This window comes from Drosophila takahashii, chromosome 2L (assembly GCF_030179915.1).
Source record: "Drosophila takahashii strain IR98-3 E-12201 chromosome 2L, DtakHiC1v2, whole genome shotgun sequence".
NCBI classification, from domain to species: domain Eukaryota; kingdom Metazoa; phylum Arthropoda; class Insecta; order Diptera; family Drosophilidae; genus Drosophila; species Drosophila takahashii.
In genome coordinates, this window is record NC_091678.1 from 16,759,546 (window position 1) to 16,778,720 (window position 19,175).

The window sequence follows — 19,175 nt, forward strand, 5'->3', positions numbered from 1 at the left end:
GAATGCCGACTTGATAACGACTGAATTGACGGTAAGAGAATATTTTCAATCCGACAAGACGGCTATATAGAACGGCGAGAAAAATAAACATAAATGTCAGAATAAAATGATACAGAACTTTACAAAAAGTTAATGAAGGCACTGAAAGAAATGTAATAGCAGTTTAAACATTTTAAAAAAAATTTACTGCATATAGGCTCACTGTATAAAATTGTGATGAATAGCAATTCATTTTTGTAAATCTTCTCAACATTTCAGTTCTTAATAAATTAAGAACGTTTAAAAATAACACATATTCATAAAATATTTAGATGATTTAAGTATAGTCGATTGTATTGTCTGAACATTAAATACAATTTCTTTCAGTGTCCTTAAAGACTTCAGTTTAAAGTTTATTAATCGCGTAGAGCTTAAATGCAACGCTCCGGTTCAATGGCTCCATGTTTGTGGGGTTACCATTTAACGATACCGTGAGTGACTGAAATATTACAGTTTCCCGAACCGAGAGCACTGGCATTACGAGTAATAGTAAAAGTAAAGTAAACTTCAACCTGCGATTCATGTTTTCGGGTTTCTTACCTTATTGCCTGAAGGGTTTGGGCTGATAAGCCATGATAATGTCCGGACCCCAATTCCTAATCGCTCGCTCTCAATTGGCGATGGCTCAGGGCGATAAGGAAAGACCCGACCGACCTTATAGCAGTGCACTTCGCAGCCCAGGCCAACTGAAGTTTAAATCATGAAAAGGGTGAGCTTGTTTGATTTAACCGATCGATGGATTTAATCAGATTAAGTATGACAGCACAATGGAAACCGTAGCATTGGAAATTTCTAGTAAAGTCCTATCCATTATAAGATCATGTATGAGGTACATCTAAAAGAATCAACATGATATTGTCAGGTAATAACGCAATGAGTTGTCGTTTGGACGTTAATGGTTGCCTAATTAGTGATTAAGGAAATCCTCCTTCCATCTGTCCGTGTAAAATCTGTGATCTTGGAAACTATAAAAGCTGGATAGTTGGGGTTGCAGAGTTAGATTCGTAAGCTTCTTTTAAAGTTTATGGAAAAGTGTAAAAGACATCTTGTTTTGATTATTAATATCACCTCTAACACACCCAAAATTTTAGAAACGGTCCATTTATTAAATAGTTATACGCATTCAAAGTTTTTCCTAATGAATGGCGTTAGTTTAAAAATCTGAATTTGTTGCTCTGGCAATTACATTTTTAAAGCTAGAAACTAAAAATGTTCCATATAGATTGTTCTAGCCATTCTAACGTCTACTAAAACCCTTCAACGTTAAAATCTTTTTAAAGATTTTGTAAAAGTGTAAATGAGGTTATGCCTCGACTATAAATACCCATAGACTTATCCATAAAATGTTATGTCAATCAAAGCTTCATATTTGCGTCTCCCTTGCTCGCGCCTTAGCTGACTAACGGGTATCTGAAAATCTGGGCACCCGACTATAGCGTTCTCTTTTGTTTAAGAATTTTATTAAATTGCCTAGATAAACAAGTTATTTCTATTATAGGGAGCTTAAGTTAATCAAAGCCAACATGTTATATAATAATCATAACTTATTATGATTAATAAGCAGTCGGTTTGAATTTAAAACACCAGCATTGCCAGCTGAAATTCGCGAAGGGTCGTTGCCAGACCGTCTGTGGTGTGAGTCACAGCTAACAGTTCCTCCGCTGGTTTAAGTCTCCACTACGCGTATTTCTGGGGCCATATCTAGTACATTTTCAGGTCCCTCCCACCATATGGAAAAATAAATAAAGAAACTGAACGGCCAGGCAGCGCGACGCGGGCTATAAAAGCGAATCTCAGCCTCCGATTTTAATTCAGACGCGCACAATCAAGCGAGTGACAATTACTCCCAAGCGGAAGTGAAACATTCAAGTGAATAACTTCGAAGAAGAAACAGAAACTGAACTCAGAAGAATTGCCGGCATCTTGCATAACATAACTGACTTTTAAGCAATCCCAATCCAAATCCAAACAAAATGCAATCCATGGCCAGACAAACGGCGCGAGCCCTTCCCCAAGTGGGCAAGCAAGGTGTGTGTGTGTGCGAGGGACCACTGTAGTGCAGAAGTGTCTAATTTTATGTTTTTACCAGTGAGCTATCTCTCGACGAGCGGCGCCTGGAGGGCAGCAGCCGGAGGTGGCGACATGGTGGTGGAGATCAAGGAGCCAAAGACCCGAACCGAGAAGCTGATGGCCTTCCAGAAGAAGCTGCGCGCCAAGACGCCGCTGGGCAAACTGGATGAATTCTCGCGCCATCCCTACCAGGAGAAGGAGCCCCTCAAGCCGTGGCCGAACCAGACCAATCCCTACACGGGCGAGATCGGCGGACCCGCTGGTCCGGAGCCCACGCGGTACGGCGACTGGGAGCGCAAAGGACGCGTCTCCGATTTCTAGTCCCCAAAGAGTTCCTTACTTAGTACTTAGGCTGTTATTTAAATGCTACCCATTAAGACTTGATAAAAACTAAAATGTATACTCGTGGAATACTATTGTATAGTGTAAAAAAAAATACAGAATATTTTTAAAGCTAACAAGATAATTTCGTTGAATTTATTTGGAATGATCCAGCTGGTAAAACCCTTAATAATCTTAAAAAAACATAATATAAATTAAATTGACCAATTTAAAGACCTAAACTTTAACTGTTTTAACCCTAACTGTTTTTAAATATTTAAAATCTTTCTTTAGTAATATAATGATTTCTAGATTTTATTGCCCTCGAGTAATGATTTTCTTAGACGTTCCCTTTTTTAAAAATCTTATAAATTTACCTGTTGCACAAAGTGTATAAATATATTAAAGTGTAATAGTAGCTAATGCTGTTCCTCTTCCAGAAGCTCGGCAATCAATTTCTCGCTAACTTGCCAAAGTTGCTGCTGCAGTGGAGCACTTTTCGACAATTTGCTGGGCTCGCAGAAGAAGCAATTGTTGAAGTACAGTCCAGACAGGCCTGTCAGCTCATTGGCGGTGGCGCAGTAAATACTTGTGGCAGCAGCTTGTTGCTAAAATATCCAGTAAACGAGAACAATTAGTGAAAGTTTTTAGAAAACATTTTCTTTTCTTATCCAACCCACCAGTGACTTGGTAAAGGGACGCACTATGGCAAAGAGCAGTCGGTAAAACCAATAGTTGCGTGATAAATGGGTCGATACCATATTGCCTGGATGCACGCTGAACACAGAAATTCCTCGCTGCTTCCAGCGCTACAAAAAAAAAGGGTTAAAAATAATTGTATCTAATTGACCCGATTTCTGACTCACCTGGGCAAGTTCCTGGGCGAACAAGACGTTGCACAGCTTGGCATTGTTGTAGGCCATCATGCTCCAGTATTTCTCCGGCGGCGGCGAAAGATGATGCACCGCCAGATTCTCCACGGGCAGGTTGGCAAATCTGCAAGGAATCGCAATTCTTAACGACGCATTTCTTTTTTTCCAGTAGTCGTCCCCCCACACACAAAACATTCCTTGTCCGGCTGAACCCCATTGGACTTTGCCCTCGCCGGCCGACAATCGCAAAACGGGTCTTGATTGGCATTGCCGGCTGGCATAGCCGGCTCTAAACGCTCTTCTTTAATGAGATGCAAAGGGGCATTAACGGCATCGGAATCGTAATCGCAGTCAACAGACAATAGTGGTGACTAATACCCAGACCAAGGGACAATGGCGACCACAAGTGGCTGGCTGAAACAAAGCCACACAATTAACAAGGACACTCGGATATAAATATTGAACTCTCTAGTGAACCCAGCTATTTTCCCACATTTCACAAAGGGGGAAGCCCCAACATCTTCATGTGTAGCGCATGTGCAAGTCGCATAGCTCCCAAAATCCGCAACATGAAAACATTTCTATCCACAAACACCTCTGCGCGCACATTTTGGACTTTGGATTTGTTTTCATTTTATTGAATCTCCATCTCAGCGCTCGGCTTGGGGGCGATGTAAATATAACGTCGCAAAATGTATGCAAATTCTGTTTTATTTATAAGTATGGGCCGTACTCGCCATCCATAATAAATATGTATAACCCGTTGTCGTTGTTTTTTGTTTGTTGTGGTAGGTACTGGCTGGGCAAGTAAGTGTTCTTTATCGGGTCTGGATGAATATATTCAAAGCAAATTAACCACTTCTGCAGACTGATAAATGGCTGATGAAACTCGTTTAAATTGCAAAACGATAATTACCCCTGAAGTTATAGCAATACTCCAAAATTAATCTTTCAATTTAAATTCTATATTCTGTATTTGTAAATAAATTAAAATTTAAAAATATTGATATTTAAGTTGTTAACTTTTTATTTAGCTTGTGCCAATCCCACAACAAAATGTATAAACATTTTTAAAGTAGATATTTATGTTAACATCGTTCTTAGAATATGTAAATAAGCTTGTTTTTTGTGCATCTCTGAGAATTTCTGATGGATGGGTGTGAAAATAATTGAAATTGCATAAGTAATAGTATTTGTTTTTGTGCCATTTGAAAGTGATTATCAGTTAGCACCGACTTTTGATTGCTAGCAATGACCCCAATAGGAACCGAGTGTAATTCATCATATCTGAACGCTTTTGGTGGCATACATGACTATCTGCGAGTACTCCAAAAAGCGCACGAGACTTTTGTTGCACGTTCGCCAGGGTGAGAAAGATATGAAGCCAAAAATGTTGTACGTGAGCAAAGCAACGAACGCAGCAGATACAAAACCACCTCCAATAACAACTATGTATGTACATCCACTTCAGTTCATTTTGGTTTTGTGCTCTTCCGTTGCTTCACGAGACTCGTTCACCAATGATTTATTTTTCTTCTTTGACAGCATGCACAGTGGGTCATTTGTTCCCCTAAATTAATCAATCTAATTAAGCGAGTTAGCGAACATTAGGGCAATTGTAGGTGACTATTTGAATCTGTTGTAACTTTAGGAGGGTTCTTAGTTTTAAAAGTTTAACATAAATTGAGCATTTTAAATATTTATTTATTTTGGCATGACTCAAACATTTTCTCTATTTATTTAATTAAAAACAAAAAAAATGTACCTTGAATTTTCAATAAAAAAATCTCCATGAATGAATTTTTTCTATTAATAATGAGCAAATTGAATGAAAATGGATGGATGTAATTTTTTTTTTAATTTGTCCTTTGGACAATTATTAAATTGTATAGCTTCCAAATAATATTATTAAATTTTTTATACAGCTCTTAAACTTCTTCACTCCACTGTGCTTACATCTGCACGTGAGTGAGATCATATTGTTGTTATGTACAAATCAATGGGCGAGTTTATGGACTGGGGAAGTGGTTATGGTTTTGATAGCACAATCACAGCTGCGTCAGCGTCGTAATTATTTTTCTTTGCGTCTTTGTTTGTTTGAGATTGCGCAGCACAAAATGTAAACGAAGCCTTTGGTTGGGAACAAAAATAATATATTCCAAGCCGAGTTCAATTACGTTTCGCCTTGAAATCGGACCAAACCGAAAACATCTTTTGTAAACAAAACAACACGAGATGCGGGGGCAAACAGAAAAACTTTTTGGAAAACGCTACACTAGCCGGCATGTTTCAGGCGGAATACATTTATTTCTGGCCTGCGCTATGAATAGTTTGGCCCCAAAGCGCGAAAAGAAACCGGTCGGTCCAAAGTCCACTATGCGGATTCATAAAAGTGCAATCAACTTGCAAAAATAAAAGAAGACAACTTGGAATGCCAGACACATATTCAAAGCTGAGGGGGTCTGCCGACTATAAGTTATCCACTGTGTTCTAATTTTATTTATTTTGAAATTCTGTAATATTTGATATCTATTTTTATATCCTTATTGATTCGTTCATTTTTCCTTAAAAATCAAAAAGACATGTTCGCATTTTGGACATCGATAGGATTCAGACTGAATTTAAAATCAAATCACAGCCATTTATATTTACTTTCTGACAACTTATAAACTGAATAAAAAATTAATATTTTTAGAATATGACATATGCCAAATTCAACTTCAATTAATTAAAATCCATGTGATTTTAGCAAAAATTACTTTATACGAAAACAGAATAACAGGTTGCTATAATGGCAAGTGCTTGCCGGCAAACGCTGGAACTTTGAAACGAGATTTACAGTGTCGGCAATAAAAAAATGTAACTGATCAACAGATTAGCTAAATTGAATTAAATGGAGCACTAAGAGAAATTCGACTGATTCCAATTGATATTTGAAAGAAACTCACAATTAATGTTTTTTCAAACAAAAGGTATTTTTCCAAACTTAAAATTCTTCACAAAGTAGGTGATAAACATTCAACAAGCTGGATTCGAATGTTTTCAATAAGGCTACATATAAGGCAATCCCAAGGGCTACTGATAGGGATCAGCAAAAATATTCAAAAGTATTAAATTATAATATAATTATTCTGAACTGTGTGAACTTTAAGTAATTATTTTTTTTTTAATATTTGCAACTAAATGGTTTTCCTTGATAATTCTTATAAGGAAAATATGTTCAATTATAAGCTTATAAGATTAAGATTAGAAATTTTTTTGTTTGGTAAAAACAAGTATTAGCAAAAATTATTTTGCTCCGCGCGTTCTACAAATGATGGTTTATTGCTTTAAGGCTGTGTCGAAGAAGGAAATGAACGCGTGGCTAAATTAAGATAAAAATAAACTGAAAAAATTTTTAATTATAAGCATATAAGATTGAGATAAGAACTCCTTTTGTTTAGCGAAAACAATTGTTAGGAATAATTATTTAGCTCTGGTTTCCGCAATAGATAGTTAACTGATTTAGGGCGGTTGTCAAAGAAGAAAATGAGCGCGTGGGTAAGTTAAGAAAAAAATAATGGATTGTAAGCCTTATAACTGACAAAATAAGGATTGAAAACCACTGGGTAATCGTAACATTCATAGCCCATAACCATTATATCTATGAACGTGCTATTGTGCTTAAATTCCGACTTACCTGTGCGACTCGGATGACAGCACAACGATCCGTGTTTTGTAATCAAACAGCGTATCCAGTTGCAATGTCAGGTAGAAATGCGACAGGTGGGAGACCTGGAATGTGGTTTCCAGGCCATCCTCCGTTTTAGTATAGGGCAGTGCAAATACGCCCGCGTTCAGGATGAGATAATCAATGTGGCTGCAATATAAGATATAAAGATTTAACTTAAAATGTAGTTAAGAGTAGTTAAGATGACTTACCTAACGCTCTGCTTGATTTCCTTGGCAAATCGCTGAACTGAACGCAAGGAGCTGAGATCGAGGGCTGCGAAACGACAGCGTGCCCGTGCTGCAGGTCGTTCCTGGGCGATCCTTTCGATGGCCGCTTCGGTGGTGGTCTTATTGCGGCAGGCGAAGATTATCTCACAGCCGTGCTGAGCCAGCGAACGGGCGGTCTCGTAGCCAATGCCACAATTGGCGCCCGTAATCAAGGCAGTGCGTCCATGCAAATCCTTGCCATGCAGAACCTGCAGGGCCGTGGAGCAGGAGTCGAATCTCTGGCGCACCTGGGCCACATTCTGCGTGGGCTCCTCCACGGCGAAGGCCAAACGGGGATCCACATTCGTCCGCTGCTGCGTCTCCTTGTTCAGGAACATGAACCGCTTTCCCTGTTCATCGTAGTACTTCTCCCAGCCCAGCGGCAGCTCCCCCGTAATCCGCTTGGAGCGACCAGTGCGCGGGTGTGTCCACTGCGAGGTTTTGCCCTGTTGGCTAATGGTACAAATAATATCTTTTTATTATCTTTGAGTAACGACTCCACTTGACCCTTGACTTACTTCACATAGCAAACGGTGCCGTCATCGGTGGCCCGCTCCTCCCAGCCGGGTGGCAGCTCATCCTCACTATCCGTGTCGGGCAGGGACATCATTTTGGTTCGGTTTTATTATTTTTTAAACGTTAAATTAACCTAAAACCACCTAAAACTCGGGAAAAACAATTCGCAATTAAAGTTCCGGCTAAAAACAGTGTTGGAAAGTGGGTGAGGGTGAACAGCTGCTCGTTTAGCAGGGGCATGTTAGTCGCAACCGGATAGTTAACATAACCGTTGCGATAACATAACCGGTTGGTTACAAATTCGTTATAAATTTGAATTTAAAATAAATAAATATATCTTAAAGTTTTTTGATTGATTCGTCATTAAATTAAATAAATTGAAAAACATAAAAATAGCCCCATGAAATTGTTGATTGAAAGCTGCAGGAAACACAATTAAAGGATAACAAATTTTAAGAAAATGTAAGGACTTCGCCAAATATTAAGGTTATTAAGTAAATTATATACTTCACTACTTTCCAAGTCAATCTAAAAGCCATCTACACAATTTATAAATTAAATAAAACAATGTGGATAGAAAGATTAAAGGCTTATTCATCGGATATAAAATGAGTGGTAAAAAATATGTACGTATATGTACCATTTTTAAAACGGTCAGAACACCCAACCATAAAAAATGCCCATGGTTAGTTTTACACTCAAAATAAAATTAACCCTAAAGTCAAGGAAATCGCCCTACTTTTGTCTTCAAGACAAGCTCGCCCTAAATTTTAGGGTCACATTTTTCTATATTTTTGATTTTTTTTGACGTCATATTTCTAAATTTTAGGGTAATTTTACTAATTTTAAGGGCAAAAATTTCTAAAAAGTAGGAAATTTTCCTAAAAAATAGAAATTAAAAACAAAACAAAAAAACATGTTCAATCATGATTTTTTTTTTGTATATGCGTTTATATTATGTACTCCTCCCTATATACATATTATGCAGGCGTTGTGTGTCTTGTATATTGTGAATGTTAAAGGTTATGTATTTATTATTATGTATTTGCGCTTGGATTTCTTATCTAACCAAAGCCAAATGTGGTTGTAAATGTGGACTACGGGACTGCGGAAGATTGGGAATGTAGAAATTATGATTAGTTAATATTTTATGTTCATGAAAAAAACTTACAATTTTTTACTTGTCCGTCGTGAGAATCGAACCCGGGTCTCCCGCGCGAGGAGCGAATGGCCTACATACTGGGCCATTGTAGCACTTAAACTTGCTGTGGCAAACCGAGCATTGTATGTAAAGGGTGAAGCGGACAACACATTTGAATACTAATTGCATAATTTTGACCATTCGCATTTTACTTATTTACATACGTATATACATATGCATATATTTATGCTATCGCAATTTATATTATGTGTAGTATATAGTAAATAACTGAATATAAACCTAATTATTTTTAGTTTACTGCTTGCCATCAATAAAAAAAGGAATAAAAAAAAGTAAAAAAATAAATAAAAATAAAATAAAATAAATTAAAAAAAATAAAATAACATTAAAAAAAAAGTTAAAAAATTTTGCTCTGGGACTCGAACCCGCGTCGATTCGATTGCTAACCAAGTGCTTTAACGGTCTGCGCCACGAGTACAGCTGGCCGGCAGCTGACAAGTTCTGGCATTGAACATTTTGGTGTGCCAGAGCATGTGAAAACAACTATTTCTATTTTTTAGAAAAACTTTCTACTTTTTAGGAAATGTTTCCATTATTTAGGGTTAGCTTAATTTTAGGGTTAGGACACTCATTTTTAGAAAAGGTGTTGCCAATATATTTTATTATTTTCGTTTGCCTTTCTATTTTTCAGAAAATAATTTCTAATTTTAAGGGCATTTTTTCTAGATTTTAGGGTGATTTTAGTTCATGGTAACCATTTTCTACATTTAAGAAAAACTTCCTGGATTTAAGGAAAACTTTCTTGACTTAAGAAAAATTTCCTTAGATTTAGAAATAACTTTCTTGTATTTAGAAAAAAGAAATTTTAATGGCGATTTTCTAAAATTTAGGGTTAAATTTATTTTGAGTGTACTATTATTATTGTTTAATTTATTATTTTGAATCATTTCAAATGATCTATCGGCTTCCTAACTAAAGAGTCAACGAACTTAGGAACTAGAGCTTAATAATCTTATATCCTTGGGACTAAGCGGCAGCTGGGGGCTCGTTTATGAGGCCGTAGAAGAGCACCAGTTTGGTGGGATCGTGGCGCACCAGCACCATGAACGGGGTGTCTCCGCGGAAGAGGACATCCGGACCGGATTTCTTGAGGTACGTGACCGTAGACGCCGCCGCCTCCGTTCCCTGCTCGTTGACATTGAAGTCCACTTTGTGGACAATGTCGTCCACCACCAAATCGGAGTGAGCTCCGCCCGCATTTCGCTGGGCCTCCAGATTCTGGAGGCTCTTCCCGCCCAGCGAATTCGTCCTTGAAGCTTCGTTGGCGGCAATCAGCGAGAGATCATTCTGCACGGTGCTGAAGATGCCGCCCAGACCCATTCTCTGCATGACGGTCTTCAGGTTCAAGGACTCGGTGAGATGCATTTTGGGAAAGGCCACCAGAGCTTGTCGCCTGTACATCTGGCCGATCAAGTTTTCGATCTTTTCCGGGCTCAAACGCTTCTGCAGGGCCATCAGTTCGACCATCGACGACTTGAAGGGCTGGATGACGTACATGGTGCTCAGGTTACCCCGATAGGGCAGCCCAATGATCTTGCAGCCCAGCTGGGCATCCTCGTGGTACGGATACGATCCTCCGGTGGCCATCATCTGGATCCTGATCGCCGGCTCAGTTCCCTCGCCGTTCGGATAGAAGTTATCCAGTCGAGTGGCCGAGTCAATGAAGTCCGTCTCCCAGAAGGCCTTGAAGTACAGGGCGTTGGCCAGAATCATTCGGGTGCTATGCGGAATATCGCTGGAGATTATGTTCTGAATGCGGTTGTTCGTATTACGTGCCACCCAGGCATTTATGTTATATCTCGCCTGCGCCGGACTGGCCTCGAAATCCTGGACCTCCAGACTCGACCCGTAGACCTCTGCGATCGCCCGTCTGAAATTGCACAAAAGCGGAGCATATGAGTAATCAATCAATAAGGCGTTACCCATTGGGTATGCAAACGTCGTTGGGTAAAGTGGAGCAAGTTTAGAGATGGGTCGGAATTGTAATATGTACCTTCAGTAAGCTACAAACTTTCAAAAACTTTACCTTTATCCAAAACTAAAATAAATGGTAAGTCAGTGCTGTATAATCTATAATAATTCCCATTACCTAAAACAAAACCTTGAAAAGTTCCTATCTGTAAACAGTATTATTCAAATCTTTTGGCTTTCTGAAACTCATGCTTTTTAACTGATAAGATAAGGGATCTGGAAAGAATTATTAAAATTTAGGCCCTATCTTAGGTGAAAATCTGTAATTTCATTGCGGTTCCGGTTACTTGGCTTCACACATTGACCTTATTAACCTTTTACAATCATATATATTATTCTCTCTTTATTCTCTCATTTGTTGTCACTCCAACGATCTTGCTGGGAAATTTGAAATAAACGTGATTAACGACCGTTCCCCATTAAATTGTAAACAAAGTACGTATATATTCCTCAATGAAAGCTTGTGTTTAGATGTATCATAAATAAATATGAAATTATATGTGTGCGTTACTCAACTGCTAACCCTACACTGGGTGAAAAAAATTACGCGAGAATCAAAGTTTCTATTCAGAATTAATATAAAATGTTACACTATTACAACTAGCGATATGGATAGTATACTTTAATATAGAAAATATAAAATATGGGATAATAATGAACCCTTATTTGAGGAATTAAAAAGGATAAAATAAATTCTCTTGTCCAAAGACTAATAAAAAACTTCATCGAAACTCTTCCATATGAAAGAAACCCTAAAAATACCTCTTTTTTTAAGTAAGAAGAACTTATCCACCCGAAAGCCCTGAATTTTTGCTCCGTGTAAGGCCCCAAGGCAACGCTAATCACCTGGCTTTTCCCAGCACCCATCCCCAACCAGATCTCGCTTTAGATCCAGTTTGCAGTCAATTATCCGCAGCGAAGCTCACCTGTAGTCGGGGTTGAGTGAGTAGCCGGTCTGTGTGAACAGTCCGTTGGCCAGGTGCACCTCGTGGGCTCCGGGTCTCTGGGCGCGTCGATTGGATCTCACTGGGCTGGTGGCTCGCCAGTTAGTTAGAGGTCGTCCCTGCGAAATTCCCTCCCTGTTGGGCTGCTGCAGATCCTGCAGCATTAAACCGAACTGCTCATGCAGCCGGATGGTATCCGTGATGCCAAAAACAGAGGACAGCTCCGTGAAACTGCGACCCTTGGCGCCCAGCTGTAGTAAAGCCAGGGAGTTGACAATGCTCAACGGGGAGAAGATCTCCGTTTTCTGATAGCCCAAGTTCTGGCCCAGAATATGCGCGAAATTCAGCACACTTTGGGCAATCTGATCGGAGATCGGCAGATCCACGTAGGCGGTAGAATAGCCAGCCGGCTGCGGCTGGGGCTGTTTTACTGAACTGCCGGAAAATCGATTTGTCGCGGGATCACTTTGGGTGGCAAGGCCATTTACAAGGCCGGGCGATTGCAGGGGCGCTGAAGTTGGCAAGGGAATCGGCTGGATATATTGGGGTTCCTGCTGTTGCTGCTGCTGTTGCTTCCGCATCTGCTGCTTTTGTCTTAGTCTTTCCAGGGAGTCCAACGCTTCCGGAGTCCTCAGATCATCTCGAAAAAGGTCCGAATCACAGCACACCGCACTGATCAACGCCAGAGCCAAAAGCAAGCGCCACATTTTGTAATTTTTTTAATCTTGAACGCACACAGAACAAACTTTATATATAGGTCTGGCTATATATATATATGTGGGAATATATATATTTATTTTTCTAGGGCTAAGCGCGATGCGGCTGTTCGAGTTGTTAGAGCCAGACTGAGCTGTTGGGAACTCAGCGCGAATCTTTATAAAACTGGAATCGGAAACTCGTTATCAAGCAAACAAAACACACTCCTTCAAGCCCCGGTCTCTCGCAATCCGCTCTTGATCCCCAGCTGATCTTGTAGAGCTTTTCGCCGACGACGAGTCACTGGTTATACCCCGGGTTTGTTTACATGGATGCCAATGTCTGCACTTGTTATTGATCTTCAACGATCGGTACTTTCTGTATTGATGTACTGCCCCCTTTCAATATTCTTCGAAGTCTATGGCGGAAATCCATTCGAGCTCTCTCTCTCTCCCTGACGTCTATCTGTATTTCTCGACCCGTGACGAACATACTAAAATTCTCGCGGCCCCCTCTATCAGGTGTGTTCTCTCGCTGCCGGTGAGTAAATATTTTAAATAATTTATAAGCTATACTATAGCAGTTATGTTAGATGCGTATTCTGGGCTTTGTCATTGGAAAGTTTGCGCACATTGGCACTGTGATAAAGCTGGGGACTTCCCGGAGCTAGGATACGATGAGCACGATGCTGGGTCGATCTATAAGAACTACTTGCAAATGGGTTTTATTATCGATAGAAAAAGCCATCACACGTACCGGTAGTAAATTAAAAGTAAGCCTGACTTGCATTATAAACTACTTGGGAAATTATGAGTAATTTGCCCTTTGAGCGATGCCTAAGAATATTCTCAAATGCTAATTGAAAACTCCGTTAAATTGAAGTATAACCCGTTTTAGAGAACATTACAAGATTCCGATTTCATAATAGGTATTTTTAAATGGCTATAGATGACCTGTTGAAAAAATTTTGTTTATTAGGATTATCGAATTTTACTCCTATCAGCATCATAATATTCTTAAGTTTGGTAAACTTTTTGTCTGTTTTGTGCTGTCTGACATTCTGGTTTCTTACAAAAAACACTTTCTGCTTATATTTCCTAAAATCAGATATTTTGCGAGGGCCGAACACATCAAAAAAAGTAAACATCATCCGGAAATTCATTTCGAAAGGCTTTGACAACTTGAAAACAAAGAAAGATCGTATCACACGTTTCGGTAGACGTATGTATATAAAAAATCCAACGTGACTATAATTTTGAAGTACAAAAGAAAGGTGAATAACGAAACTTTAAAATTGATTATATTTGAAGATCACATTATATTTAAAAGAGTTAACTAAAAACTTCACACATTTATTTATATGTAATTGTATGTTGCGTTTAAACAGATTAGTTTAATATTGTTAATAGGCCCAACATATGGTGCCTATATATCGAAAGCCAATTTTCTCAAACATCCCCCTAGAGGCTGTGTTTTCAGTGACCACTGGTGACAGAACTTTATCTCCCATTGCGGAAATCTTCTTGGCCATCGATTTCACCAATAAGCTGCCCAGCCCCAAGCGTTTATGCGATTCTAAGACCTGCAACAGGCCCAAGGACCCGATCGGTAATCTAAAAAGGTAAAGCAAAATATAGAAACAGAACCTTACAAATACATTTAGATATCTCACCTCAAACACCAGGCAACCAATTTTCCGTTGTCATCATAGGCTCCTAAATGTACATTATTCTTTATTAAACTTCTTACAAAGTTTATTGAGCCGGGTGCATGATGTGGCCAAATTTCATTAATGGTTTCCGCGTCTTCGGGAGCCAAGTTTAAAAGAGTTATTCCAGAAGGAACTCTGCATTAAAATAGCTTGAAAAACTAGTAAACTAGTACAACAACAAACTTACTCAATAGTAAAAGAATCAACAAGTTCTTTGCTTGCACTATACCAAATGGATTCCACCATAAACAGTTCTTTGGTGTAATATTTTCTGCCAATATGTTCTACCGCAGGTTTCAGCCGGGAACCAAATCCATAAAAGATATATTTATTCTCAAAGGAGTTCAAGCATTCTAGAGCTTTTGTCAAACGATCCAAATTGTCGCCAAGAGTGTTAAAGTACAAGTGCTTAAGACGTGTTCCCAAATCCACCTAGGTTTTGACAAAATGGATGAATGGATTAAGACGTACGGTGTATAAAAAGATAATTCTAACGTTATCATCGGAGTGTAAAATGTTGATCAAATAAAAACGACATTTTTTGAGTTCCACATGTTTTAAATTGATTTTTTAAATATGGTTTTCTCAAAATTGTTATCAAATTAAGAACAAAATCTACATATCATATCAAACTCAAAGTTTGAAGGATCTTGAAGTAATCACTTAAGGGAGAGGGGGATATAAGGAAAAGAAAGAAAATCAGACCTTTTCACAATTCTGAAAGAGAACCAGACTCTCAAGCCTGTTTTAAGTAGTCAAGAATTAAAACGCCTACTTCCTACAAAGTAACAATGAATTTTCTTATATACGTTTGAATATTCCTATGGGAGCCTTAAGATATAGTGGTCCGATCCGGCTCGCTCCGACATATGTACTACCTGCAATAGAAAGAAGACTTTCGGGAAAGTTTCATCGCGATAGCTTTAAAACTGAGAGACTAGTTCGCAAAGAAACGGACAGACGGACAGACGGACAGAAGGACAGACGAACAGACGAACAGACGGACAGACGGACATGGCTAGATAGACTCGGCTATTGGTGCTGATCAAGAATATATATACTTTATTTGGTTGAAAACGTCTCCTTCACTGCGTTGCAAACATCTGACTGAAATTATAATACCCTCTACAAGGGTATAAAAATGTGTGCCTATGCGGTTTCTGTTCTCTGGGTACTTACAGTTAAAACAAAGGTTCCATCTTTTTGCCAGTCGCCATTTAATGATAGGAATGTAACTTTCAGTTCTGGATCATTCTCGACCCACATGATAAAATTATTTAAGCATGGAAAGCCGTGAGGATCGGTAACTTTATGGACATACAAATCTCGCAATTTAGTCCAATCGCTACGGGGAATTTCAATTAATGAATTCGCCTCCGACATGATGACTACCTCTTCTTGCAAAAGACGATCGAGAACTAATCTTTAAAAACAAATCGAACCAAGAGAAATATATTTTTTGAGTTCTGGATCTTAAAGAATTTTCAGTTGAGAGAGACACACAGATAAGGGAACACATGTTTTCAAAATTACCGAAATTACGAGGTAAATACTGGTATTTGATACCTCTTGATTTCTAGATAAGTGCGAAATGTGGTCAATGGATAAACCCTTTATCTTAGCATCCGATACTTTACAAGTTTATCTTATTGCTGAATGATAAGTTTCGTTTGAGTTATCTCTTAAAACAAAATAAAATGATTCTGTTAATAAAGCTTATTATGAGCGTAAGGAAATGAGGTTTGAATTGTAATAACTACACTCAAAAAATTATTTTTTCTTAAATATAGAAAAAAACTTTTTTTCTGTGCTTTAAAAAAATATTCTATAAAGAGGAAAATTTTTCTAATCTTCAGAAAAGTTTTCTAATCTTCAATAAAATTCTGAATTGAACGAGTTTTTTTAGAAAATTTTTTCTGAAATACAGAAAAAGCAATTTTTTTTCTAAATTATAAGGTTTATTTTTCTAATATTCCTTTCTTTTTTTGAGGGTTAAAATCGCCATTGATTTTAGAAAAAAAAAGACTGAACTTTTCTAAAACTAAAAAAAAATTGCCATTAAAATTATAAATATTTCCACATAATAGAAATATTGTTTTTCTAAAAACAGAAAAAATGTTTGAAGATTTTTCTAACATTTAGAAAAAAATGTGTGATATTAAGAAATATTTTTCTAGGAAATAAAAAATTTAACCGTATTTGATCGATTTCCCTTCTTATATACTTTTTAGAAAATTATTTTTTAGCCTAAGAAAAAATCGCTATTAATCGAAGAAAATTTTCGGGATTGGTAGCCTAGGGGTCTAACGCGTGCGTGCATGCATATGTTATTCAAGCTTGCGGCTGCAAGAGTGAGTTCAAACCCACGTCGAGACGAAAAACTAATGGTGTCTTTTTGTTTTTTTTTTTAACACTAATAGTTACATATTAATAAAAAAAATGTATTGCATTTTTTTTTAGCTCATGAATAATTATATTTTGATAAAAATGATGTTTAAGTTTTTCAAATTTGAAACATTCAATTACTGTTACTATTGAACCATAATAAATATTATTATTAATCAATAAATATTTAAGAGCAAAATTAAATGAACAACTAAAAGGAATAACCAGAAGAGAGCCAGATCAATTTGAGTAAAAATAGGAGAACAAAATGTGAATAGACTTTGTACAGCGCCTCACGTGATGCTTCCGTGGCGCAGCTAGTAGAGTGCTTGACTACAAACTGTGAGGCGAGCGTTTAGCGGTTCGATTCCCGCGTGCGGCGACCAAGATAAGATGTTTTTCTCAAAATAGTAAGTTATTGGGTTTTTATATTTATAACTTGTAATTTGTATACTCATTTCAGTTATTATTACAGTTCCAATTTGAAACCACCCATGTGCTCAATTAAAGGAAAATCAAATATGGTGACAACCAAGAACGAAAAAAAAACAACACAAAGGCCGTGGCGTCACAGAAACAACCGGGTATAATTCCGAAGCCCGAAAATAAATTTTTGTATTTTCTGAATTTAATAAATTTTTTTTTGTTACTTAAAACATATTTGTCTATATTTAAAAAAAACCGTATTTCAATTTTTTAGAAAACCTTTATTTCTAAATTCGAAGAAATATTTTTTTACTTTCTAGCAAAAAATTTCTAAATTGCAGTCTATTTTTTTTTTGATTTTAGGAAAAAACTTCTTTGATTTTAAAAACCTACTTTCTTTAATATAGACAAAATCGCCAGTGAAGCAAATTCATAGGCGATTTTCTAAAACCAAGGGCGATTTCAGTCGATTTTTTTTTTGGGTGTAGACATCGGATTTTAGGTGAAATCGTTTTTTTAAAATATGATTTAAAGCCACATTTGATTGATTAAAATTTTTGTACGAAAACCTCAATAAAGTTTGGCTTAAATCTAAATATAAGTTAATAAATAAAATTTGTAACTAATCAAATGTGGCTTTAAATCGTATTTAAAAAAAACGATTTCACCTAAAATCCGATGTCTAGTAATAACATATTTTTACCAAATAAGCACTACATTAATTAATTAATTTTGTAACGTCGTTTAATAAAGTTAACAAAACAAAATATTTTATATGTAACGTAATAGTAATAGCACTTATATACACATGTGTGAATAACCAAGCTGATCAAGAATTGTTTTTTTGCATTTAACAATGTTTAATGCACTTATTGGTATTTACGTTGGCCGTACGTGTAATATTGTTAATCAGCCCAATACGTTGTGTCTATAGATCGGAAACCAATTTTTTCAAACATGCCCCTCGATGCCGTGTTTTTGGTGACCACTGGGGCCAGAACTTGATCTCCTAGTGCGGAAATCTTTTTGGCCATAGATTTCACCAATAAGCTGCCCAGGCCCAGGCGTTTGTGTGATTCCAAGACCTGCAACAGACCCAAGGACCCGATCGGTAATCTAAAAAGTTAATGATAAATATAGAAACAGAATACTATAAATATATTTCGATGTCTCACCTTAAACACCAGGCAACCAATTTTCCGTTGTCATCATAGGCTCCTAGATTTACATTATTCTTTATTAAACTTTTAACAAAGTTTATTGAGCCGGGTCCACGATGTGGCCAAATTTCATTAATTGTTTCAGCGTCTTCGGGAGTCAGGTTTAAAAGAGTTATTCCAGAAGGAACTCTGCATTAAAATGGCTTATAAAACTTGTAAGAAATTATACAAAAACAAACTTACTCAATGGTAAAAGTATCTATAAGTTCCTTGCTTGCACTATACCAAAGGGTGTCCACAATAAGAAGTTCTTTGGTGGTGTAGTATTTTTTGCCAATATGTTCTACCGCAGGTTTCAGTCGAGAACAAAATCCAAAAAATACGTATTTATTCTCAAAGGAGTTTAAACATTCTAGAGCCTTTGTCACACGATCCAAATTGTCGCCAAGAGTGTTAAAGTATATGTGTTTAAGGGGTGTTCCCAAATCCACCTTCATATAGACAAAATGGATAAGAAAATACAGATGTACTATATTGCACTACTTACAGTTAAAACAAAGGTTCCATCTTTTTGCCAGTCGCCATTTAGTGATAGGAATGTAACTTTAAGTTCTGGATCATTCTCCACCCACTTGATAAAATTATTAATGCATGGGTAGCCTTGGGGATCGGTATCTTTATGGACATACAAATCTCGCAGCTTAGTCCACTCGCTGCGGGGGATTTCAATCAATGAATTCTCCTCCGACATGATGACTACCTCTCCCTGCGAAAGCCGATCGAGAACTAAATTAGTCTTTAAAAGCAAAACGAACCAAGAGAATTATATTTTCAGTGTTCTGAATTTAAGAGAATTTGCACTGG

At 37.4% G+C, this 19,175-nt stretch overlaps 5 protein-coding genes and 1 long non-coding RNA gene across 10 annotated transcripts; 2 read left to right on the top strand and 4 right to left on the bottom strand.

Annotated features, from left to right (window-relative positions):
• The first annotated feature begins 1,787 nt into the window (after nt 1–1,787).
• On the top strand, nt 1,788–2,575 carry Sirup (Starvation-upregulated protein). The gene is made up of 2 exons (XM_017157766.3): nt 1,788–2,067; nt 2,129–2,575. The coding sequence occupies exons 1-2, from the start codon at nt 2,013–2,015 to the stop codon at nt 2,428–2,430; spliced, it is 357 nt and encodes a 118-aa protein (XP_017013255.1). The 5' UTR covers nt 1,788–2,012; the 3' UTR covers nt 2,431–2,575.
• Wwox (WW domain-containing oxidoreductase) lies at nt 2,512–7,997 on the bottom strand. The gene is made up of 6 exons (XM_017157763.3): nt 7,799–7,997; nt 7,224–7,733; nt 6,982–7,161; nt 3,297–3,426; nt 3,111–3,239; nt 2,512–3,038 (listed from the first exon to the last, which is right to left on the bottom strand). The coding sequence occupies exons 1-6, from the start codon at nt 7,888–7,890 to the stop codon at nt 2,850–2,852; spliced, it is 1,230 nt and encodes a 409-aa protein (XP_017013252.2). The 5' UTR covers nt 7,891–7,997; the 3' UTR covers nt 2,512–2,849.
• Nucleotides 7,998–9,868: 1,871 nt separating this feature from the next.
• Nucleotides 9,869–12,784, bottom strand: Spn28Dc (Serpin 28Dc). Its single transcript, XM_017157814.3, has 2 exons — nt 11,916–12,784; nt 9,869–10,888 (listed from the first exon to the last, which is right to left on the bottom strand). Exons 1-2 carry the CDS (start codon nt 12,638–12,640, stop codon nt 9,985–9,987), a joined length of 1,629 nt encoding a protein of 542 aa, XP_017013303.2. The 5' UTR covers nt 12,641–12,784; the 3' UTR covers nt 9,869–9,984.
• A 194-nt stretch (nt 12,785–12,978) lies between these two features.
• Nucleotides 12,979–14,394, top strand: LOC138912926 (uncharacterized). 5 transcript variants are annotated; one of them, XR_011418501.1, is made up of 4 exons: nt 13,036–13,150; nt 13,737–13,902; nt 14,094–14,250; nt 14,293–14,394. It is a non-coding gene; the product is annotated as an uncharacterized lncRNA (long non-coding RNA). The 5 variants fall into 5 exon arrangements; XR_011418499.1 differs by having other exon boundaries at nt 13,039–13,169; XR_011418502.1 differs by lacking the exon at nt 13,036–13,150 and adding an exon at nt 13,227–13,401.
• On the bottom strand, nt 13,972–15,763 carry LOC108068274 (uncharacterized). Its single transcript, XM_017157739.3, has 4 exons — nt 15,520–15,763; nt 14,528–14,772; nt 14,302–14,475; nt 13,972–14,242 (listed from the first exon to the last, which is right to left on the bottom strand). Exons 1-4 carry the CDS (start codon nt 15,721–15,723, stop codon nt 14,032–14,034), a joined length of 834 nt encoding a protein of 277 aa, XP_017013228.2. The 5' UTR covers nt 15,724–15,763; the 3' UTR covers nt 13,972–14,031.
• Nucleotides 15,764–17,892: 2,129 nt separating this feature from the next.
• LOC108068338 (uncharacterized) lies at nt 17,893–19,101 on the bottom strand. The gene is made up of 4 exons (XM_017157834.3): nt 18,859–19,101; nt 18,555–18,802; nt 18,327–18,500; nt 17,893–18,267 (listed from the first exon to the last, which is right to left on the bottom strand). The coding sequence occupies exons 1-4, from the start codon at nt 19,060–19,062 to the stop codon at nt 18,057–18,059; spliced, it is 837 nt and encodes a 278-aa protein (XP_017013323.2). The 5' UTR covers nt 19,063–19,101; the 3' UTR covers nt 17,893–18,056.
• Between the last annotated feature and the right edge of the window lie 74 nt (nt 19,102–19,175).